Source organism: Muscardinus avellanarius (assembly GCF_963383645.1).
Source record: "Muscardinus avellanarius genome assembly, chromosome: 18".
Lineage (NCBI taxonomy): Eukaryota > Metazoa > Chordata > Mammalia > Rodentia > Gliridae > Muscardinus > Muscardinus avellanarius.
Genome location: NC_137804.1, coordinates 12,686,962 through 12,712,246, shown reverse-complemented (window position 1 = coordinate 12,712,246; position 25,285 = coordinate 12,686,962). Strand labels below are relative to the sequence as shown.

At 38.8% G+C, this 25,285-nt stretch overlaps 1 protein-coding gene across 1 annotated transcript in view; it reads left to right on the top strand.

Moving 5' to 3' along the window:
- Positions 1-4,646: 4,646 nt before the first annotated feature.
- Positions 4,647-25,285, top strand: part of CMC1 (C-X9-C motif containing 1) — a gene marked incomplete at its 3' end in the record, with an annotated part of 36,536 nt that continues 15,897 nt past the window's right edge. The window contains exon 1 of the mRNA XM_080714919.1: positions 4,647-4,728. Within this exon, the coding sequence (XP_080571045.1) occupies positions 4,686-4,728 (43 nt within the window). The 5' untranslated portion in view covers positions 4,647-4,685. The remainder of the gene's footprint in view (positions 4,729-25,285) is intronic.

The window sequence follows — 25,285 nt, the reverse complement described above, 5'->3', positions numbered from 1 at the left end:
AGAGCTCTGGTCTTACTGAACTCTACATGATGCCATCTCTCTGGGGCCCTTCCCTTTGTGATCTTGGTATCTAGTTGAGGAGAATGACCTTAACTAACACTGTTGCTCATGAAAACACTTTTGCAGATTTATTACAACCATTTCCATGTTTTTCCTCCACAGTAAACACTAGCAACAATAGCGCTGAAATGTCTTCTGAAGCAAATAAGAGTAACTAGGAAGTTTATTTATTTTTTTTTAAGTAGCATTAATCTAAATAAGAATCAAGTTGGTTAAGTTAGATAATTTTCATTACTGGAAAAGCGTACCTTCGCCGTCGGGCAGCACCAACACGTTCTTTCCCATGAAAGATTCTGTAATATTCTGATTTGCTTCACTGTTATTTTTGTGGATTCATAGCAAGTGCTGTTGTCAGTAGCCTTATAATCTCTACTGCCATATTGCAGGAACACATGAGCCCCAAAGCAAAAGCCGAGTTAACAAATTCAGCCAGTGAAAAAGGTGAAAATTGACTTTCAGGTGAGGATAGAATGTTGAGAAGTTAGAGCTTTGGAAACTTTCTCTGGTGGCGTTATCCTGATCCTTTATCTTAGTAAAAATTCATGTGACTGTATAGAAGCAAACTTTCAAAAATTGAAGTTTGTTTTATTTTTGCAGACTTTTAATACAAATGTGCACCACATTGACACTAAGGGAATCAGTTTGTAGTTTTGTGAGTAGAGTGTCACACTTAATAATATTTATAGTGTTGAAGATAGCTTTGAAATGTATCCAATTATAATTAACTAATAATTAATATTGGTGATTAGTATGCTACCAAATGAGAAAATTTGTAGCAGAATTTATACATTTTTAATGTATAAATTTTAACACCGAGTTTGAAAAATTGAAATCAATGTTCATGCAATTCTACAATTGTTTATTTGCCTTAGAAGGTTTTGGAAGAATTATTAAAAGATATTTTTGTAAGTAATTTTAAAATATTTTTATAGAATATTATAACTTAGATAATGAAGATAAATTTCTGTTGAAATTTATTTACATAAAAATGATTCAGTATGATAAAGCTATATCTGTATTCAGGGAACTGATTCCCTCCCCCCCAAAAATAGCACTTATAATTTTTTGTGTGTATGTTTGTTACTGAAGATTGAACCCCAGGAGCACTCTACCTCTGAGCTACACCCCAGCCCTATTTTATTTTTTAATTTCAAAATAGGGTCTTACTAAGTTGCTGAGGCTGGCTACAGACCTGTGATCTTCCTGTCTCAGATTTCCACATACTGGGATTATAAATGTGTGCCACCACGCTATCTTAAGACTTATTGCCAAGATTTATAGGGCAAATGTAGTTTTATCAGGGTACATTATAAGTCCGTGATATTACTTTGAAGGTAAACATTATAATTGATTTTCTAAACTAGAACAGTATATCACAATTTTTTTTAATCTGTTTGGTATTGGACTATTAACTACTAACATCTTACTGTGATTTCTGCTTGTAAATAAAGGAAAAAGGCATGTGTGGAATTACTCCTAGTTTTACTTTCTCTTCCATATACTTTAGCTTCCCACATGACAACTCACAAGCAGATTCAACCTGACCACAACAGTACCTGGTCATTCTTTTGAATCATCGCTTTTCCTTAGTCCCATTAGGCCCTGTCATGCCGTTAGGGTCTCCCTTTAAATCTGTTCTTTTCCCTCCATCTGTAATTGAAGTTCCTTCCACAAGCTCAGTGTTCTTTTTCTGATGTTATGACAGTTGGTGCCATAACTCAGGAAGATGAGAAAGCATAAGTAATAGAGCAGAGTTGAACAAACTATTGTCTGTGTGCCAGATCTGGTACGGCTTACAAGCTAGGAATAGTAACATTTTTAAAAGATTGTTTTTGAGGAAAAAAATATATATCAGAGATGGTATGTAGCCTGCCAAGTTAAAATATTTATATCCTGGTCCTTAAGAAAAATCATTGCCTATTTCTGACGTAGGCAACAAAGATGGTAATACAGCTACAGACTGTACAGATTTGCAGTCTCACCAGCAGTGTACAAGGATTCCTGTTCTCCTACATACTCAACATTTATTACTCTTTGTATTATTGATTCCAATTCTAATGAGTTAGGCAGAATCTCAATATAGTTTCAATGTTCATTTCCCTGATTGCTAATGACATTGAATGCCTTTTTTATATATTTAGTAGCCATTTGTATTTTTTCTTTTGAGAAAAATGTGTTCAGTTGCTCACTTTTTCATTGAGTTATCTTTTTAAGTTGTTTGTAACATATTCTAGAATTAGTCCTCCCTCAGAAGAGTAGCTGGCAGAGATGTCCCATTCTGTAGGCCTACACTTTCGACTCTTGATGGTTTCCTTTGTTGTACAGGAGATTTTTAATTTAATGCCATCTCATTTATTAATTCTCATTTTAATTTCCTGAGCTTTGGGAGTCTTATTCAAGTTTCTGGCAGTGCCTATATGTGGGAGAGTTGGTCCTATGCCCTCTTCTAGTAATTGCAAAGTTTCTGTCCTAATTCTTAGGTCTTTGATCCATGTTGAGTTGACTCTTGTGCAAGAATAGTGAATGGAAGGGTTTAATTCCATTTCTTTACATACAGATAACCCGTTTTCCTAATACCTTCTTATAATGTATTATTACAAGGCACAGATAAAAGGATGTTAAAGATAAATAAAATATTTGTTATCCTACATCTCCTTGTTTGATTAGTGGTTGTGTAACAAGGTAGTAAGGAGATTACTTCTTTCTCTATGGGGTAAACATTTTAGTTCCTACATACTTGAAAATGTCTTTAACCTCACTCTTAATTGGTCATGTAATTGACCCTAGTATTCCTAGATGTAAAGTAATTCTCATAACCTTGAAGTTGTTTCTCTTTTACTGTTGCATCCATGTTTTGCCAGCAAGACATAACACACATCTGGTCCTCATTCCTTTATTGAATTTCTGATATTTCATTAAAGTGTATTTATACAGCCATGGCCCATTTGTGTATGAGAATTCACATCTTTTTTTTAATTGCTTCAATACATTTGTATTGACTTAAAATGTTTATTTCCTTTTCTCTTTGACCCTCTTAGGAGTCAAGTTTCTTGCTGATGAAACACTTGCTGGTTAATTATGATTTTTTCTTCTGTGTCACTGTTATCTTTCATCAAATTTAGGTGGTGCTTAGATGTTGCTGATACCCTTGCTTTTGAAATGCCCGCTATCATCCTTGCCAATGTATTCTCTGTTCCAAGCTGCCTGCATACAGAGGTTGGGAATAACAGTACCAATGCCTGCTATTGATGGGTATCACTGGCTATTGGGAAATTTCCTGATATTTTAGGAATAAATAATTTTACCCCCCCCCCCCCATGATCTGAAGGTAGCAGAGAACATGGCTCTTTTGCTTCTACCAACTGGTCGTCTCCTGGAAAGGACCTTGCTTTGTGTGTTTACCGCCTCAGAGCGTGGAGCAGTGCCCACATTGGTCTGCATATTCGTTTCCCGGTCACTGAGTGGAAACATGGCCGTCTCCTTTAATCTGATCTCACCTACCTTTGCCCTTCAGAGACTCCTTGTCATTTTGTCTTCCCATCTTTGCTTTTTTAAGGCTCTCAAGACTTAAAAAGCAAGTGGGATGCGGAGCAGTTGCTTGGTTTCCCATTATAGTTTCAGAGTGGAGCTTGTGTCTGTGTTTTATGTTTGCACCTGTAGTTTTTCTTCTTTCTTTTTTTGGGGTAATTTTATTAGTAGGTAAACAAAACTACTTATGTATCTTTTCATCTTATATCCCTTTCTGTCCTTGGATCACATGACTGATGAAAATCCTCCATTGGAGGTTATTTGAACAAAATGATGACAATTTAGACTTTACCTCTGATCAGTCTTCTACATCACCAAGTGTTATGGGTTAGTTTGCAGAAATTTTTAGAAAGATGTTGCCTATATCCCTCGCATTTTGTTGTTATATATCAAAAAATATTTCAAATGATTTTTCGTGACTAAAATAATTCGTGTAGTCAGCTGGCAATAGAGTCATTTAAAAAACTTATTTGCTGCCAGGTGTGGTGGCATGTGCCTATAATTTCAATTCTTGGGAAGCTGAGACAGGAGGAACACAGGTTCAAGGCCAACCTCACCAATTTAGTGAGACTAGGCAACTTAACAAAACTCTGGGGTTTTGTTTGTTTGTTTGTTTTTATTTTTTGTTTTCTTTTGGTGGTACTGGGGATGGAACCCAGGGGCCTTCTACCTCCCGGCTACACTCCCAGAACTATTTTATATTTTATTTGGAAACAGGGTCTCTTAAGCCAGCTGAGGCTGGCTTTGAACCTGCGCGATCCTCCTGTCTAAGCCTGCCAAGCCCGGGGATTACAAGCGTGTGCCACCATGCCCAGCTCAAAACTCTGTTTAAAAGTTAAAAAATAAAAAGTGAAAGTGTAGAGGTAGAATGCCCCTGAGTTCAACCTCAGTACTATAAAACACACACACACACACACACACACACACACACACACACACACACGATTGTATTTGCATAGGCTTTTGTTTTGAATAAACCAGAGTGCTGATTTTCCCCCTAATCTGATGATTTACAAATTTATTCTAATAAAGATCTTTCTTTTCCCCCAGAGCAGCATCTCAGACATGTCGAAAAAGATGTTTTGATCCCGAAAATAATGAGAGAAAAGGCCAGAGAAAGGTGTTCTGAACAAGTCCAAGGTAAGACTCAAATATTCATATAAAAGTCAAATTCATTTCTAATGATATGATCTGAATTTAATCCTTAGCCTGCAAGTCAAGTAGTAAGTGAATTAATATGTATGAATTGCTTCTCACCCTTTCACCGAGGTACCAGGACTTCAGCTTTCAGAACTCCCAAGCCTCGTTCATTTCATTTACAATTTAAAAATATTCCCCCAAATTACTAGTAAAAATCTTTTTCCCCCCAAGAAGTATAGTTCTACAGTTGTGAGTATTCTGGAGAAACCTGTTATTCTGGTGAGTTGGATAGGGAAAGAAGAAATAGCTAATCTAGCATGTACCTGTTTTTCACCTATCAACATATTCATGTATGTATTCTAAGATGATGTGTGTATTCATGTATGTATTCTGAGATTTCATAGTGTCACTGACTGTTACTGCGTTGTTGATGGAATCCCAGGAGGACCGACAGGGAGTCAGGGGTAGGGGTGGTAAGGCGCACATTGTGTTCTGTTTCCTTTTATGTTTCTAAGTGGAAGATATTTATGTAAATGCATGCATTAGGCTTCCACACTTGCATGTTTTCTTTGAAAAACATTTTAACCTTTCATATTTTATATACTATAAATCTAAGAGATGTATTGTTGATATATATATATATATATATATATATATATGTATAACATTCTAGTGAAAATGTAAACAAAGTGGTGATAGGTAAAAGTGAGGGCATGCCACGTCTGTAAATGATGGGTAATTAGAGGAACGGATGGTAGTATTGCTGCAGAAATGCCTTTTTTAAAAAAAATTTATCTCTTGGAATAGCCATCTAAAAGAGAGGAGTAGTAAAGTTTTGCTCACCTGCGGTATTTTCCCCACTTCTTCTCTTTGCCCTGACATCATTCTTGTTCAAGGCCAACAATGATTCTTAGTATAATGGGCTGCAGTTTCTTTATAGGATAGCCACGCTGTGTCAAGTCCAGTTTCAAGACTGTATCAAGGGTGGCATGGCAGCACACACCTGAAATCCCAGTACTTGGGAGGCTGAGACAGGAGGATCGAAGGTTTGAGGACAGCCTCAGAAAATAGCGAGACTCTCATCAACCTAGTGAGACCCTGTTTCAAAATAAAAATAAAATAGAGCTGTGGGTGTAACTCAGAGGTCTCAGAGGTAGAATACCCTTGGGTTCAATCCATAGTACCAAAAAAAAAAAAAAAAAAAAAGACTGTCAGTAATATCTGGATGCTAGGAAACTTTACATTTCCTCCTCCACCTCCATCAATGACCTTTGTCATTGATAGGTGGCGGCTTAAGTCTCAACCCCCCGAGTGTATGACAGTGTACCCGACAATGACTTATTCTGACCTAATCCATTTTAAAATTCACCTATTGGTTAGTAATTTGAAACACACAGGCACTCTATGGTATTAATCGTCTTCTCCCACTAGGAACTAGTTGCTTAATCCTAAGGCCTTCTTTCAGCCCTACCCTAGGGGTCAAGAGCAGGGAACCCTGTGTCGCCTGCAGACGGGCTCAGCACATGTCTGCCGGTGGCAGGTGCCACGCTGATAGTCTCAAGAGGTTAAGCCATCACCTGCCACGCAGAACGTTAAAGAACAGATACCCGGATTCAGGTGAGGGAGGGTAACACTTAACAATGACAGTAAAGCTGTAGGGTTAACTTTATGCTCCTAGAAAACTTTGCTTGCTCTCGATAAATCAGTTCAAAGTTCAAAGTTGTAATTATTCTGTTTATGCTACATTATCCTGATACCTAGAATGGAAGAAAGCTAGGTAGCTCAATTCTAGGTTTAACTTTTACTGACAGGTTTCAGGTGAAAATGCAGAATGACCATGTACCTATAGGTTTTGGAACTGCCTTTTTGACAGTGAAACTTGGTTTTTGGCTTTTGGCATAAAGAATAGAGTATAACTCTAAAATATTTAATTATTCATAATCATTATTTTAATGGTACAGAAAAAAAACAAATTATTTAGGATGTTAACATGATTGATATCTTTTTAAAAAATATACTTTCGAAGACTGCAAGCATCTTAAAAGCTGAGATTCATTAGGATTATTTTAATGTTTGTCCTTATTAGAAAGCATACTGTGATAGAGTTGATTTTTTAATGTTTGAATTTTTATAGGTAATCATATCGATATTTTAGGCCATATGGCCCCAAGTAGTGTTTGAAAATGTAAAATTGATTATTTGTAAAAGAACAGTAAGTCCTTAATATTTTCTCTGTTTAATCATGTGAATTAGGAAAGAATATGCATTAGCATTGCTTGAGTAGCAGAATAAAGTTACGTTTAAGCTGAACAATGAGACGTCATTTAGAACCAGGACACTTCTGTTGTAGTTTGCTTACTGTGTGTCTTATTTGCTTTATTACATAATCATAGGATTTTATGTAAAAGCATTGTGTATGCTAATTGTATATTTCTTGGGTAAAGATATAGGAATTTTAATAAGTGATCTGACTTTCTGCTAAACAACTGAAACATGATTATGTAGGAGATCTTTTCTGTTTAATTTTTTTCCCCCCATGTCATTTCAACCCAGCTTATCATAAGAATTGGGTCAGACTGTCAGCAACTTAGGTTTGCGAAGGGAATGGAACAGCTTTTCCAGGGACAAAGAGAAATGAAATCACTTTCAATGAAAGAAAGATGCCTCATTACAGTGGCCGACAGCAGTTATTGACAGCTACACTTCCTAGTAACAAGGAGCATTTAACTAAGAGTTTGGCTGTTGGATCTTCGGACTTGATCTAATTTGCTAGCATTAATTAGTTTCTTTTGAGCACAGACACTTGGTGCTCACAGCTATAGATTTGGAGGGCTAATTAGGATAGAAAATTGAACAGAATGGGGTAAGGCATTAACCTTCAACCATTACCAGCTGGGACACTGATAAAGACCACAGAGTCCAAATGCTCCCTATTGATGTGAAGAGGACCCTAATGAATATCAATTTCAGCCAGGTCGCTATATTCTTACTAGTTCTCTCTTCATTATAGTTTTTAACCAGCTTCCGCGACGCCTTCATTATCTATACACTGTTGGTTTTTGCTCTATACTGATTTAGTCTGAGTTGCGCATTTCACCTACTGTTTAAACACAATTAAAAATTGTCTTAAGCAACAGAAGACATTTAGAATGTCTCATTGTTAATATACCTTAGTACTTCTAAACGTTATAGTTACAGTATTCTAATTCTGCAATAAGCTTGTTCTTAGTCATAGTAACTCAGCCATTTAAATTAATTAATTAATTTATTATTATTATTTTTTTTGGTGGTACTGGGGTTCCTGGAAGCCCTTCTACCTCCGGGCTACACTCCCAGACCTATTTTTATACTTTTTTATTTGGAAACAGGGTCTCTTAAGCCAGCACGGCTGGCTTCAAACCTGCGCGATCCTCCTATGTCTGCCTCCCAAGCGTGGGGATTATAAGCGTGCGCCACCACGCCCGGCGAGCCATTTTAATAATGATGGAAATGAACTTAATGTCAGGAAAATCTTGGCTTTTGGGAACAAGCAATGTTTGCATTATTAAACTGGTATGAATTTGAGAAACTTTGCCTTTAAATATGTATATATATGTGTATATATATATATGTAGATATGCATGTGTATATATACACTAGATATGTGTGTGAAGATACATATTTACACTAAGTAATGTATATGTGTGTGTATATATATATACATACATATATATTACACACATACATATCTCACTAAGTTTAGCTTCAGCTAAATTGCTGAGGCTGGCTTTGAACCTGTGATCCTCCTGTCTCAGCCTCCAAAGTACTGGGATTACAGGTGTGCACAATCATGCCCAGCTCTGTAAAATATATTTATTAAATTGTGTGTTTCTTTTTGAAGAGAAAACTAGTGCTTGCTGTCTTTTTTTGGCCCTTAGCCGATTTGATTTGTAAAGGCGGCTTGATAGACAGAGTGCATACGACACAGAGAACCCCAATGTTACTATCGTAGAAACTTTGACAAGATTATAGCTGTTGGTCTCAAAAGAGAAGATATTTAAGTCCAGCTTTCTGGTATTCTTTCTTCAGTGGTGTAATTGGCAGTGAGCAGAGAGAATAGATGGCTGTAGCATATGGGTGGGCCTCAACATATGGAGCCGCTGCTCAGGGAACCCTGGAAAGCTCTAGCGGGGCCAGATCTCTCGCTCGCTCCCTTCTCACCTCCCCAGAGCCAAGTGTAAACCCCTTCTGCCAGCCTGACGTGGAGTCGTCGCTTCCTCATGGACCAGTCCGCGTTAGGGCGATGTTTAGACAAGCCCTGGATGTTGCTTTCAACTTTGTGCCTTTTCCTGCCTGGTTCACTTCACCAATTCAGTTGTTCAACTCTGTCACTGGAGCTTGCCCCAAACTTGTCATTTGTTGTTTGAACTGTATCATTATTATCACATATATTTTTGTCATTTAATGAGTTCAAGAGTATTAACTAATACTGAAGTGGCAATGTAGCACATCTTTATAGTGGTATAAGTATATGAAGATAAATCAATTTCCCCAATATGATGAATATCTGTTGTTCATAAGAGTATGTGCTCATGTGCTCTGATAGAAGGCACAGTGCTGTGCTTTGGACTTAGACTGGGCTGTGTTAGCGGTCTTCATGACTGCTCTTGGCTACAGTGATTTGTTAGGAGGACTCACAGGACCCAGCATAGAGTTGTGGTCATGGCCAAGACTTATTACAACTAAAAGATACAAAGGCAAGTTAACAAAGGGGGAAAGGCACATGGGAGAGAGCGCCTAGGAGACCAGGCACCGGCTTCTAAGACGATGTGTTTAATCCCTACAGCACTGAGTTGTGACAGTACACATGAAATGTTCTATCAGGGAAACTTTAGAGACTTGGTCTCCTGAGATTGTACTGGGAATTGATCATGTGGGCATTCTCTGATAACGGTGTACAAAAACTTGAGCTTTCCAGAAGGATGGCAGGCATTTAGCTTGAACCATATTGTTGCAGAAACAGTTGGGATGCTGTGATCCCCTCTATCAACTAGCGAATGGTTGGGAGCGTTCCTGACACCAGCCCAGAGCCTTGCATGCAGGTCTTTCTAAGGATCACAGCCTCATGCCTGCTAGCGTGACTTTTCTGCACATTGACTATTATAATAAGCTAATTAGCAGTATTTGTGTATGCCATCAGGCCTGATAGTGATGCCAGTGAAATCATGAGTAATAGACTTAAATCAATCACAAATACCGCTGAATTGCTTTTAAAACAGCATAATGGCGGTTGTTCATTGCTCCCATTTGTTAACATAAACTCCTGTCATCAGCCTGTTGACTCACTGCAGTGGCCTTGTTTAAGTTAACAGGACAGCATTGCAATAAAACCACACATCTCCTGGAATAAAATGGCTAGTTTTCTTCTCACAGCGAAAACTGCAGAATATTATAATTTGAGAAATAAACGAAATCTTTAAATGCCAGATGTGTAAATGAGAAATTTAGTAGGCAGTTTTGCCAGGAAAGATGAATATATGATTTTAAGCAACTAATTTCTGCAATCTACCCTTGAAGCTAAATTTGGGAAATGTAAACATTTAAATGAGAAAGGAAAGAATTGCATGGCTGAAACTTAAAAATATTGTTACAATGGATACATATTATTATATAACATGGTTTTTCTACCAGTACTTCATTAACAAGATTTTATTACCCTAGCATTCCTAGACATCAAATTTCAATTATTTTCTTGTAATAGTTAAATCCTTTCATCTGATGAAAAGTTAATCCAAAATTAGTCTTGGTCTTTAAACAGCATCATGCTCTTGTATTTAAGATATGAATTCAGGATAACACTTCGCTTAAGCCAGCTGATGATCCTCAGCTGTAATTGGCATGCTTTCTAGATAAGCAGAGCCCGAATCTGGTAAAATTTTTGTAAATACCCACACGTAATGGAATTTGGGCTTAAACGGATTCTAACAGGGATTTTTATATGTCTGTTTGGAAAATAATAAAAGAGACAGTTTGGTTTGAACAAACTCTGGAGTGTTTTAGACTAGTAGATTTAGAACTAATTTCTAGTTTAGATTTAGGACTAGGTTTTAAATTTAAAAGTAAATAGCTGTTAATATATTTATACCCCTATTATCAGACCTTTTAATGTCTGACAATACAAACTATAATGTAAAAAAATAGATAAAAGTAGCCAGGGGTGGTGGCACACGCTTGTAATCCCAGCTTTTGGGAGGCGGAGGCAGGAGGATCGCAGCTTGGGGACAGCCACAGCTACTTAGGTGCTTTGCAACTCAGTGAGAACCTGTTTCCAAATAAAGAATAAAAAATAGGGCTGGGGGTTTAGCTTGGAGATAGAATGCCCCAGAGTTCCATCTCCAGTACCAAAAAAAAAAAAAAACAAAACAAAAAAAACCCTGATTTGAAACAGGGTCTCACTGAGTTGCAACCGCAATCCTCCTGGCTCAGCTTCCAGAGTCCTGGGATTGATTACAAGCGTGGCTGGCCCGCCCCACCAGCACATAAGGAATTTTCAGGTTCATTCAAGCACTTGAGAAGAACCTTAAGTTCATATGGAACATAAAATAAGTAATTAAAAGTACTTATTTTCTGTATGTCAGTTACCACTTATAAATAGTGAATAAGACAGACACACATCTTCAGGATTGCGGACCTTCCATTTCAGTGGAGAGAAGGTTGGACACGTCGTAGCATGATCAGGAGCTGAAGTTGGGGAGGAGCAGTGGGGAGCATGGGTGTTGGAAGGGCCTGCCGTTTTTAAGAGGTGGGCAGTGTAGGACTCCCTGGGAACGTATTTGGACAAAAGCCTTGAAGGAGCGAGGTGTGCGGGCGTCCCTGAGAAGAATGATCTGAGCAGAGGAGCACCGAGACCAGAGGAGCACCGAGACCAGACCGAGGTGCCCCGGGTGTTCTAGCCGCACGCCAAGGTCACTGCGCTTAGGGGCCAGCGGTGACTGAGGGAGTGCGAAAGGGCGGAGGTCAGCAAGGTCTTGTAGGTCCTGGACTCCGGTCGCCTGGAGAGAAATGGAAAGAGCCATGACTGAGCAGCGGCGGGAGACACGGCCTGGCTGTGAGGTTAACCGCGCCCAGGGACTGAGGTCCCCGAGAGCGGGTTAGGGCGCAGTGGAAAGGGTGCATTCGGGATCTGTTCTGAACAGACAGGCAGTCAAGTAAGCAACAACCCCCTGTTATCTGTCCTGAACAAGTAAAAACATGGAATATTAGCAGGGAAAAGCAAGATTGCATGCAGCAAAAAAAAAAAATTTTTTTTTTTTTTTTGGTGATTACCAGATTAGTTGAGTTTAGACATGTTACATTTCAGGTGTCTATTGGGCATCTAGGCTTGAAGTCATTTTTCTGGACTTGAGTAGAAATTAGTAGTTCTTTTGAAGAGAAAGAAGTAAGATTTCACATAGACCACTCTCCTAACACTGGTTTGTTAATTCAGCAAGTTATCCGGTAGTGCTGTGTGCGGTATATGGTGCTAGGTACAGCGCAGAATAGAGAGATACCTTGTACCTCAAGAGAGTGAATTATTTGCTGCCATAATATGGTATGTTAATATAGCAGAGTTATTTCTGGTATCCAGGTGCTCCCAGCACAGTGCTAGTCCTATTACAACCATTTGATCATGCCACAGATAGCAAAATCAGTTAATCTCTGCCAACTCTAACCAGCGCTAGTGACTGCCTAGCCCTCTATGAATGAGAATTAAATCCAGTAGCTATGTTTATCACTAGTGATAGACTTGTCGAGTGATGATAGGCTCTGATGGTATTTGTTATTTTTGGCTTATATGCAAGTTTACTGTTTAGTTTCTGGACTGGGTGTGGTGTGCTGTGTGCTCTTTATACCAGACTTCAGCAAGACATGAGTTATTTTCTTTCTATACCTTAAGCAGTTTGTAATTTTTTATTTCATTGTTTCCTGTGATACCCTTTTTAGGTTTGTAACCCGACACATACACACTACAAACCATTTCCTGGTGACAAATGCATTCATCCAAAGGAAATAAAATCAGCTTGGGGAAGAGACATCTGCACTTGATGTTCCTTGTAGCACTGTTTACAGTAGCCAAGAAATGGAAACAGCCTCAGTCCATGCACTGATGAGTGAATAAAGAAATGCAATATATAGACAATGACTATAAAATAGAATAGCCATAAAAAATGGACATGCCTTTATCCCCAGGGACGTCCAGGAGGCGGAGGCAGGAAGACCGTAACTTTCAGGCCAGGCTTGCCACCTTAGCAGGCATTTTCTAGAGGCAGGGGGAGGGGGGAGGAGGAAGAGAAGAAGAAGAGAAGGGGAGGGAGGGAGGGAAAGAAGAAGAAGAGGAGGAGGAGGAGCGTGCAACATGTATGGAACTGGAGATCATTTTCTAGAGGGAGGAGGGAAGAAAAGAAGGAAGAGGAGGAGGAGGAAGAAGAGAAAAGGGGAGGGAGGGAAAGAGGAAGAAGAGGAGGAAGAGCTTGCAACATGTATGGAACTGGAGATCATTATGTTAAGTGAAATAAACTAGGCCCAGAAAGACAAACCCCACATGATTTAACTCATATGTAGAATCAAAAGAGTTTTATTGCGTAGAAGTTGAGAGTAGAAGGCTGGGGAGAGGAGGAGGGAGGGATAGGGAAAGTCAGCAGCGATTCCTAAGTTGCAGCGTGATAGGAGCGAGGGGTCACAGCGTGCCGTTGCACCAGGACTGACTATAAGCAGTGATATATTGTAGATTTCCAAAAGCTAGAAGGAAAGATTTTGAAGTTTTCACTATAAAGAACTCATTGGAGAGAGATGTTTAATCTGATTTAAATATTATGCAGTGTGTATATGTATCAAAATAAGGATGTGTGGTGGTGCAGGCCTGTATTTTCAGTACTTGAGAGGTTGAGACGGGAGGATCACTGGTTTGTGGCCAGCATTAGCTACTTAGTGAGGCCCTTTGTAACTTGAGTGCGACCCTATTTCAAAATAAAAAATAAAACAGGGCTCTGGGTGTAGCTTGGAGTTAAAATAGCCCTGGGTTCAAGCCCTAGAACTGCCAAAAAAAAAAAAAAAAATCATGAAAAACCAGGCGTGGTAACTTATGCCTGTAATCCCAGTAATTGGGATGCTGAGACAGGAGGATCACAGGTTCAAGGCCAACCTCAGCAATCTAGTGAGACCATGTTTCAAAAAAAAAAAAAAAAAAAACCGAAAGGGCTGGGAGTATAGCTTGGAGTTAGATGCCCCTGGGTTCAATCCCTAGCATGACAAAAAACAACAAAAGCATTATAACACCCTATTAAGGTGTTCAAATTTATAAAACCAGTTAAAATTTAGCTAAAGTGCATTCATACCCACACATCATACTAATTTGTTATGTGTTGGACAATATGACTATATATATATATATATATATATATATATATATATATTTTTTTTTTTTTTTTTTTTTTACTTTATAGTTCATTACTTTGTCCATCACAGAGGTAGGACAGCTTTCAAGGTAATTTCTAGTGGACCAAAAATTTTTTAAAAACTCTTGCAACCTTAAATTGCAGCTATTTTATCTTATAAATTATAAGGCCATTCCTTTTACTGACCTCGTGGCTCTTAAGCTTCACCTTCTTGAGCAGCCTCTCCCTTCTCTGTGTTCTATGTTTATTCTTTGTCAGATTTTATATATAGATTCTATTTACTGAGCAGATTTTGATCTGTGATCATTGTAGATCCTTGAGGATACAGAATATAATTTGAGGAATTATAAGTTTCATGAAGATGGTTACTGCAGATGGAGAAAAAGCCCGTAAGCAGCATGTGCTGGCATTCTCTCCCCAAGATGATAGCTGTGTGTTGGAGCAAGTAGGTGAGGAGATGCTGGTGACCTCTTGCTGGGAAGGAAAGGCTAGTCTAGTGACACTTATGTACAAATTTACATTCAAAAGTTGTTTATGGACCAAGTTACAACTTTGTTCTAGGTAGTGAAAACTCATGAGTCCTACACATGCGCGCGCACCCTCCCCCCCACAAAGAGCCAATCATTTAAAAATCGTATCTGGGGATTATATTCTTTTCTTACCATTTTATCAAACTAATAGTCCAGTAGAGTATCCAGGTAAATTCCCAGCTTATTCTGATATGCTACCCCTTTGGCATAAACATTGTAGACTTCCATATGCCCACTTTCTGAGTTCTACTAAAAAAAAGGCTGAATCTCAGATACCATTGTGAAGTTGGATATTCGCTGGTGGCCTTGTTAGCTTGTACTCTTTCACATTGATACATTGATAAAATAACTCTTGTTTTTCCTACATTAGCATTTTATATAATCTATCTGATTGTCAACACTTCTACCAATTAAAAATATTTTTAAAAACATGGCTGCCTCATAAAATAGTTTAAATGGATAGACAGGAGATTTCTTGACACTTTGAGAAAGCATTGGTTTCCTACACTGGGTTATATTGGCTACTTTACATGGGGTTGTTACTGAATTTGGATTCTTCACCTTTGATTCTCCTATAAATTTTAACCTGTCATTTAATGAATGTAAAGTTATGTGAAACATTTATTTTAAATACACTTGCTAAGTATGTCTTTCCTACCTGCTACCCGATGCCTACTGAGTGTTAAAATTCCAAGTATTTCCTGATGTGTGTTACTCAGGAAGAGGCCCACTTGCCTCTTTATCTTTGAATTACCACTGGTAAAAATGGCATTCCACAATAACATTTTCCTTAGTAGAGGCAACAGATGAGCTCGCTCTCTCTTCATTTCTATTTTGTTCTAAACGAAAATTTCCAAGGGGCAAGGGAGCAGGCTGTGGTATCTAAACTGGTGAGGAACTGCAGGTTGGTACAGAGTCAAAATTGGAGCTCAGTTGCCCTCTAGGGGTTCATTTTTAACACAGCACATGTAGTGATGCTTTACTGAAATCTTTAGGGGGAGGGGTGCATCTGGTGAGCAGAGGAGCTCTAGATTTCAAGCCAGTTTGGATTCATTATTAAAAAAGAGAATACATACCACTTTTAAAAGCTACATTTTAATTAAGCATCCTTTTTCTTTTTGCCTTTTAAAGTCAGAGTACCTCTGCTGGAGCAATCCAGCCATCAACATGTGCTCAAGAATTATTTGGCGACCAAAGCACGATTGTTTCTAAGACCCTTGTCTTTTCAGCATCACCTCGATAGCACTTTCAGGTGGAGCCTTCCTCTACTCTGCCCCAGCCCGACCCAGACCCTGCTGAAGTGGCTTCATCATGAATCATACTTCATGAATCATCATGAAATGTGTCTCTTTTAGGTTTTAGCAACATTAGCATCTTTGTATGGACCAGCAAAAATACTTCTAGTTTCAAACATTTTGGCGATTAGCTCTCTGGAAAAATGGTACCCAACTAAGCCCGGCATGGTGGCGCATGCTTGTAATCCCAGTACTTGGGAGGCTGAGACAGGAGGATTGTGGTTCGCAGACAGCCTCAGCTACTTAGTGAGGCCCTCTGCAACTCAGTGAGACCCTGTTTCAAAATAAAGAATAAAAATAGGGCTGGGTATGTAGCTCAGAGGTAGAATGCCCCTGGGTTCCATCCCCAGTGCCACACACACACACAAAAAGATGGTACCCAACTCTGTATTCCTTGAGGTCCAGTTAACTCATGTTGGAATCTTTCTTTGATTCAAAGTCCTTTGTACTTTGTGCAGAGAGAGATTTGCCATTTTGGTGAGAGGAGACAATTCCCCCCCCCCCCATTATGAAAACTATTAAAACTTTACAGATGTGGTGACACACAGCTGTAATTCCAGTATGTGGGAGGCTGAGACAGGAGGATTGCAGGTTCAAGGCCAACATCAGCAAAGTAGCGAGACCTTGTTTCAAAGTAAGAAGAGCCCCGCGGTGATAGTGTGTGACTCAGGTACAGTCCCAAACCAAAAAAGTAAAAAACAAGTTAAACTTTGACTTGTATAAATGATAAACATGGAGTTTATTTTGTGTGCAGGTAGTTAGGTGTCTTGAAATTTTAAGCACATATCAGATAAGAAAATTAATTTATCCTTTTAAAAAAATTGGTGTGTCTTTTTATGTATACTTTTGTGTGTGTGGTACTGAGGATTGAACCCAGGGCCATTCTACCTCTGAGGCACACCTCAGCCTTCTTTTATTTTTTACTTTTTTGATTATTATTTTTTTGTGGGGATACTGGGGTTCCTGGAAACCCTTCTACCTCTGGGCTACACTCCCAGGCCTATTTCATATATATATTTTTTGAATTTGGAAACAGGGTCTCTTAAGCCAGCATGACTGGCTTCGAACCTGCGCAATCCTCCTGTCTCTGCCTGCCGAGCGCGGGGATCACCAGCGCGCGCCTCCACGCCTGGCGCTTATTTTTCATTTTCAAATAGGTTCTAAGTGCTGAGGGTCTTCCTAGGTGACTGAAGCCAAGCTCTTTCAGTCCCTAACGTGTAGCTGCTTTGTTCCTTTTGAAGTTCTACTTGCGTCTTTCATTTTCCCTCTCATTGTGAAAGACGTCCATCATTAATGGTTAGACTGCTTTTTCTTAATCATCAATTGATCATTTATTTTTAAAGTTAAGGTTTTACCTATTAATTAATAGACACAAACCTCCTTTGGGTTTTTATGCACATTTAAATATTAAATTAGATACACAGATGTGTGCTGCCCAGCGTGGAAGCTGGTAGTTATATTGCATTGGCTATTTGATTTTAAATAAGATTTTAAAAAAATAAAAAAAAATTTAGTCTCGTTGAAGTACTAGCCATGTTTTAAATGCCTAACAGCTGCATGTAGCTGGTAGTTTCTAGATTGGACAAAGCAGAGATCGACCACATCAGTCATGGCAGAACTTTCTATTGGGCAGGTCTGGTATAATAAGCCAGGCATCTTCTTTCGAGTGTTTAAAGAAATAGTCTGTTAGTTCCCTGAGTAAAATGGATTGAAACACGAAAATTTGATGTCTTTATATTTGCTTTTATCAAAAGAATGTTTTAAAAACAGCTACAACTAAGGCTGATATGATTTTATTTTTATTTAACTTCAAGATCAGCATGTATTTCTGATGATGAGCAAAGTGATATCAAATATATTAGCAAAAATTACCGTTTTGAAATCTGTGGAGAAGCCAGGCGTGGTGGCGCAAGCTTGTAATCCCCGCACCTGGGAGGCTGAGACAGGAGGATCGCAAAGGTTTGAAGCCAGCCTCAGCTACTTAGTGAGGCTCTTAGCAATCTAGTGAGACCCTGTTTTCAAATAAAACATAAAAATAGGTCTGGGAGTGTAGCCTGGAGGTAGAAGGCCCCTGGGTTCCATCCCCAGTACCAGGGAAAATAAAAATCTGCAGTTACATTTCCTACATCTCCATCTTGTGGTAGAAATTATGGAAATCCTGTTCTTGTGAGTGTAGTCGAGGCATTTTCTTCTCTGTGTTGACATGCCCTGTCTCCTTCCCATGCGTGCAGGCTTCATGGTGTTAAGTGTGTGCTTGGAAAGTTTTGGGCCTTACTCAGAGACCCAGTTAAAAGTAATTTAACATTTCATACTTATTATTGAAGGAAAATCACAAACTGCCATTTTCACATGCTGAATATGTGTTATAATATTAAAATGAAGAATATAAACATTTGAACATGGTTGGAAGGAAAAACAATGCAGTAACCATCTTGAAAATGTAATTATTGTGTTGTTAAATAGGATTATGAAGAATCCGTTTATATGATAAACCTATAATGTTTAACTATATATACATATTTAAATAATGTATATATGTACATTACTCAATGTATATATTTATTTACACCATTTAATAAATAAATTATTAAATTTAAATTATGAATGATTTAATAATGAATTAGAACTAGAGATTGAACCTAGGAGCATTTTTACTTCCAAGCTACACCCCCGGTCCTATTTTTTATTCTTTATTAGGAAGCAGGGTCTTACTAAGTTGCAGAAGGCCTCACTACATAGCTGAAACTTGCTGTGAGCCTGTGATCCTCCTGTCCCAACCTCCCAAGTACGAGGATTACAAGTGTGTGCCACCATGCCTGGCTTGATTACAGTTTTTAAATTCCTTTTATTTCTATGGTTTCTCGCTTTTACATGTGCTCACAAGTCCTTTTGTGGGTTTATTGCTGAACATAAATGAAAAAAATAAGTATAATTTGTAAACCGCAGCAGTTCATACACATACAGATCTTATTTTTTTATAAATTATAAAATACTTGGTTGAAGATTATAAAAGGTTGAAGAACGTATTTCAAATGAGATTTTGTATTAGTGTTTGTGTGTCTGTGTTTGTTGGGGGCATTCTATCTCCGAACACACCCGCATTCCTTTTTAAAATTTTTTTGTTCTGAAAGAGGGTCTTGCTAAGTTGTTGAGCGTCTCACTACATTGCTGAAGCTGTTCTTGCACCTGTAATCCTCCTCCTCAGCCTTTCAGTGACTGGGATTGCAATATGCTCCACTCTGCCGAATTTGTGTCATTCTTTTGTTTTCATTTTACTCTTTTGATGAGTGGATTTTTTAAACTAATTATATTTAACCCATTGTGTTCATTCATGTCCACATATGAGGTTTTTATAAAGTTTTTCATAGTTAAAACTAATCTACAAAGCAGTATGAATTTAGAGTTCAGGTCTCAACTCTGAAAGTGTGAGTGTTCTAAGAATTCTGAAAACAATATTTTAAAGAAGTTTCAAGGTCTTACTTGCCTCCATCATAAGGAAAACTATTCTGAAAGCCATTAGTAAGTTTGAGTCATTGTGTGTGCAAGACTGACTCTTGCTATTAATGCCCAATTACACTTTCCTATCTCCTCTCCTTTAAGTCCCAGGTATATTTTTACAGTGTCAAAGATTGTAGCACTTACATTCTTTTCTGGAACCATTGCTTGTCACATTCTCCTTTGTATCTTGAACCAGCATGCATTTATTTTATTTATTTATTTATTTATTTATTTATTTATTACTGGGGGTGGAACCCAGGGGCTTTTTTACCTCCAGGCTATACTCCCAGATCTATTTTATATTTTATTTGGAAACAGAGTCTCACTAAGTTTCTGAGAGCCTCACTAAAGTAGCTGAGGCTGGCTTCGAACCTGTGCGATCCTCCTGTCTCAGCCTCCTAAGCACTGGGACTACAAGCGTGCGCCACCACGCCCGGCTTAGCATGCATTTATAACTTCATAGTTTCTGTGGGTCAGGACTCTAGGAATGTCTTAGCTGGCTCCTCTCCTTTAGTCTCTTGACAATACTGTAGGCAACACCTTGGCTCAGGATCTGCAGCCTCATCTGAAGCCTCTACTGGGGAGGGGTCTGCTTCCAGCCCACTTGGTCGTAGTCTGCCCCATTTCTCTGGGATGTTGAGCTCGCAGCCCCCATTCCTTGCCACCTGAGTTTTTCACATATAGCAGTTTACTTCATCAAAGCCCTGAAGCTGAGAGGATAAGGGAGAGCATCTGCTAACAAGACACGTTACAGTCTCCTGTACTCTCTCAGTGGACTTGACATCCCAGCCACATGACATGTTCCTATGGGTAGAAGCAAGTCACAAACCCAGCGTCTTGGCGCACGCTTGTAATCCCAGTACTTGGGAGGTTGAGACGGGAGGATCTCAGGTTCCGGTCCAGCCTCAGCTACTTAAGCCCTCAGTAACTTAGTGAGACCCTGTTTCAAAATAAAGAATAAAAAATAGGGCCAGGACTGTAGCTTGGAGGTAGAATGCCCCTGGGTTCCATCTCCGATCACACACACACACACACACACACACACACACACACACACACACACACACACAGATTTAGCCTGCCCTTGGTGAGAGGGGTTTGCCTGGGATCCCACACAGGGCTGTCTGCCCAGTAGTTGCCAACCACACCTTTTTTTTTTTTTAATGTTAACCTTTTAAAAAGTCTTCCTTCGTTCAGTGAGATTATCTTGACTCATTTTTATAAAGATCTCCCACTTGAGTTTTGGCTGCATCTACATGCCTTCCTTTTATATATCTGACCCATTTATTAGCGCGGTTGGGGGTTTGCTGTGGTCTTACGCTTCTTTTCTCTCTCTCATTTCACTCTTTTATCGGCTCTTCTTGAAGTCTCGCTCTCTTGGATTTATCTTCTTATTAAGTCCTTACATCGTGTGACATTTGGGAGGCGTCTTCTTTTCCTTAGGCATGTGCGCAGAGTCGCCCCGCTGTTTCTCTGAAAAATTGTGGGTGAATGCTCTTTAACGCTTCGGCCACCTCGTTCTGATGTTTTCCTTCCCTGTGGGCTACACTGTGAGGGCTGGGGTGCTCGTGTCTTCTTTCCTGTAGCTTGGAGGGAGGGGGCGAGGGAACACACCCGTGTGTGTGTGTGTGTGTGTGTGTGTGTGTGTGTGTGTGTGTGTGTGTTAAATAGCTTTTAGGAATGTTTCCCCTTTTCCTGTGGAGTCACCTTTGGGTTATCCTCTCCATTAAGATGGACCCCTGAGAAATGGTGTGCCCTGGCGGCTTTCCTAGCCCTGCTGGAATCTTTTGAAGGTGGGTAGAGTCTCCTGTATTAAATGGTTTTTGTTTGTTTTGTTTCGTTTTCCTATTTTTCTCTAGGCAGTCTGTGCGTGCCCTCCTCCGGTTCCATGAGAGTGCGTGCGCATCCTGGGAATCCTCAGGATATTTAAACTCAGTTTGTTTCCCCGCTGTGCTCTAGCGGGTGGAACTGGGGCCGAGATCCACGCTGTGCTGAATGAACCTTGCTGGCATCTTTTATTTCTTCATACTCCATTTTGAAATTTGTGATACGAGACTGTCCTTTTACAATATATGGCAAGCAGGGGCTGGGGTGTAGCTCAGTGGTAGAGCACTTGTGTATGCATAAGAAACCCTGGGATCCACCCCTAGCAACACACACACACACACACACGTATATGGCACCTGGCCAATTTTTGCTAATTTAAAACTCTTTTTGTGTCTCTTATTGAATACTGATAAAGGTCCTGCAGTTTGGGTGCAGAATTATCCCCGGTATCTTTGTCTGAGCTCCTCTGTTAGCACTAGACCAGCTTTCCCTGCCTCGGAAGTATCTTCCTCTTCATCTTCCCTGATTTTACCCTAAACATTGTTGCTCGTTGAAGTGCTTTTGGAGTGTACAGTTGAGTTCATGTCATTCTCCATCGCCTATAGAAATAAGCCTAAACATACTTAATGTCACCCATCATTTCCTGTCTCTAGCCTTTTATTTTTGGCCAAATTTGAATACTTTCTGTGTTCCCATAGGTATCCTGGGTAGATCCCCAGAAGTGGTTAGTATGTATATACCTTGTGGTTTTTTAATCTTAGGATCACCTTTTTATAGAAACATGCTCACTTATCAAGATTCACTTAAAAATGTCTCCGCAAATAATGTTATGTGTGCCTATGAATATATCACTATGAATCTCACTGTCATGTTACAACAGTGCACCAATTTTAAAAAAAGAAAGTAACAACAACAAAAAAAAAAGCTAATGGGGACAGTGGTCTGCAGAGACGACGCCGGCAGGCTGTGAGATCCTTGCAGCTGTGCCTGAGACACTGACCCCGAGATGGGTTCAGGTGTTCTGGAATGTTTCATCATGTTGTTGAATCGTATTGAGTTTATCAAATGTCATTTTATTTCTAAAGTTTGAGGCATTTTAGACTGAAATGCAAGAATTTGCATTTATCCCCAAGAAACTGCACCTTTGAAAATGTCTGCGCAGATGGTCCGTACTATTAGGATTATTTTGAATCCGAAGTCAGTCTTCTCGAATCCACATGCTAATCATCCCTTTAGAGATTTCTACATGTCTCTAATCCTAATTTTGAGGGAAGATAAATGCAGTGCTTCCGTTTTTGCCTCTTTTGAATTGACCACACTTCCATTTTCTTCCCCCCTTCTTAGTGACATGAGACAGAAATTGTGGTTGTTCATACAGGAGCTCAGGGCTGCACAGAGCTCTTGCTGTTTGAAAAGGGAGCGTTTCCTTGGCTTGAGTTGCAAGTGGAGGGTGGGGTCTGTTTCGGGTGCAGTGATGGTGGGAATGACCAGTATCCAAGGAAGCATCAGCAGGACAGGTCATCCAAAGAGAGGACCCCTAAAAGAAGCATCATGGTGCCAGACGTTTTATTTAAAGCAATTCGCAAGAAACAGTGAACATAAACACATTAGGTTTGAAAGAGATGGTTTGGAATATCCAAGAAAATACTTAGTTTTTAATGAAAGTTAGCTTTGAGTCTTAGGTACTGGGTTTTGAAACAAAACATGGTTTTTAAAATGGTCTTTTTCTTAACTTGAAAACTGACTTACACCTACAAAGTCTGTATTAATTTTCTTACTAAGTATTGTATATTTTGCATAATATTATATTTTAATTTTATGGCTATATACCAAGTTTTCACCGTAACTTGATATATGCTTATTAAGATGGTACATGAATGAAGTCAGTTATTTAAATGATATTGTAATCATGAGTACTTACTTAGTGTTTATGTATCCAGATCAGAAAATGCTCCTTTAATGTGTCCGTACAATTGCCTTATTATAGAAGAGCTTTTTAAAGTTGCAAATCATATGATTAAGTAGCAAATTTTGAGGCAGTATTTCCATTTTCTCATGTGAAAGAAATTCTTCTACAATATAGAACAAATATATTTTTACATACCACTTCAGACATTAGGTGAATTTGGAGAAATTTTCCTACAACTTACAAAATAAGTAAGAGGAAGAACTTGTATGGCTGCATTATTGAGTACCAGAATGTAAGAATTAATCTGCTTGTGTTTCATAAATGAGAAGTAAAATGATTTAATTGCAACTTAAAAAGCTATTGGAAACGATGTAGATTAGAAGCTACACTTTATGCTGATACCAAAAATTCCAAATTTGCTCAGAATTTTAGTTACTTTTGTGCATTAAATTTTTTCAACTTAAGGGTTTGAGGCTGTATTTTTCCCCTTTCTCTTCAGAAACTTTGTGTGCATTCATTGATTTGGGTAAAGTAGAGGATGGAGGTTCTTAACCCATGCGATGGGACTACCTCTAGGCTTGTCATTCCGAACTCCAGGCCAGTATATTCCCTCTGACTCAGGGACTTAGTGATGCTGTAATAAAAATCAAGCTTGAGTTCTTGATGAACTGAATTTATTGTCTTCTTCCATTCCCCATATAGAAGCGGCAGAGATGCTTAGTTTATATTATTGTTCAGTTGGGCAAACAAAGCAGAAAAGGAATCTCTAAACTACGGAGGGAGTGGAAAATGCAGTTTTCACATCTGCTACCCCAGAAATAGGCTTAGTGAGTGATGTTTTTCAGTGAATTTACTTTAATATGAGTCTGCTTTTGTTCTGAGAGCTTGTCATTTGTTATATATGCCTTTACTTTCAGTTTAGTGATAATCTTAAGTAAGCTCTGAGTTCCACAAGAAGACTGAATTATTAGTATATTGGCATTAGTATTTATACTTCGCTTTAATGGTTGGTGGAATGGCCACCGGTGTTTACTATTTGGTAGTCTTAGCTTCAGTCATTCTTTCTTCATGCCCATTTTCCACAATATTTCTTGATAGGTCATGTATAGAATTAAATATTTTAGTATCTCTAATAAAGTATTATTGGATATAAAATTATCATTGGCTTCCTTCTCTAAATTTTTCACAAAAAGTATCCTTAGAGTTCCAACCTTTACAACACTACTTAAAATGCAAGTGTGCCAGGCGTAGTGGTGCACACTTGTAATCCCAGCACTCGAGAAGCTGAGACAGGAGGATCACAGGTTCGAAGCCAGCTTTAACAACCTAGCGAGTCTCTCAGCAACTTAGCAAAACCCTGTTTCAAAATAAAAATTAAACTAGGACTGGGGTGTGTAGCTCAGAGGTAGAATGTTCTTGGGTTTAATCGCTCACACTACAACACACTCACACACAGAAAAAGCGCACAGCATACATGTATACATGTATCAAAACATCACATCACCTCATTAATATGTATAATTTTAATGTGTCATGTACAGTTAAAAAATTAATACATGAAGGACATTCACAAACGTATCAAAGTTAATCACTGAGTGAGCAGTGAGAAGGAGGGAAGGGGAGGGAATGGGGTGGGAATTGGGGAAGGGCTAAATGAGTGATGTGTGCACGTATGCCTCCACCATCTTGTACGCCATTGAGTGTAAGACTACAATGCACCAGTACAAAAATTAAAAAATTACAAAAGATTAATTTAATAAAAGATGGCCATTTGTGGTCTACTTCGTTTTCTTAATTCACAAAAGAGTGCAGGCTTTAGTTTACAGTCCACGATGGATAAACCTAAAACACAGTTTCTGTAATTATACAAATAGTTTCCCTTTATGTGACTTTGGAATTGTCTTAGTTTCAGATTGGTCATTGGGGCTGCTTGTTAAGTTTCTGTATCTGCAGCTGCTGGCATATGAAACTATTACAGGAACTGTAGCTATATTACTTAGTAAAAATAAGCTGAGCCTATAATATGTGCAGTTTCTGTTTGATAACTCTGAGTTTATTTCTTTTGGAAGCAGGAAGAATGCCTTT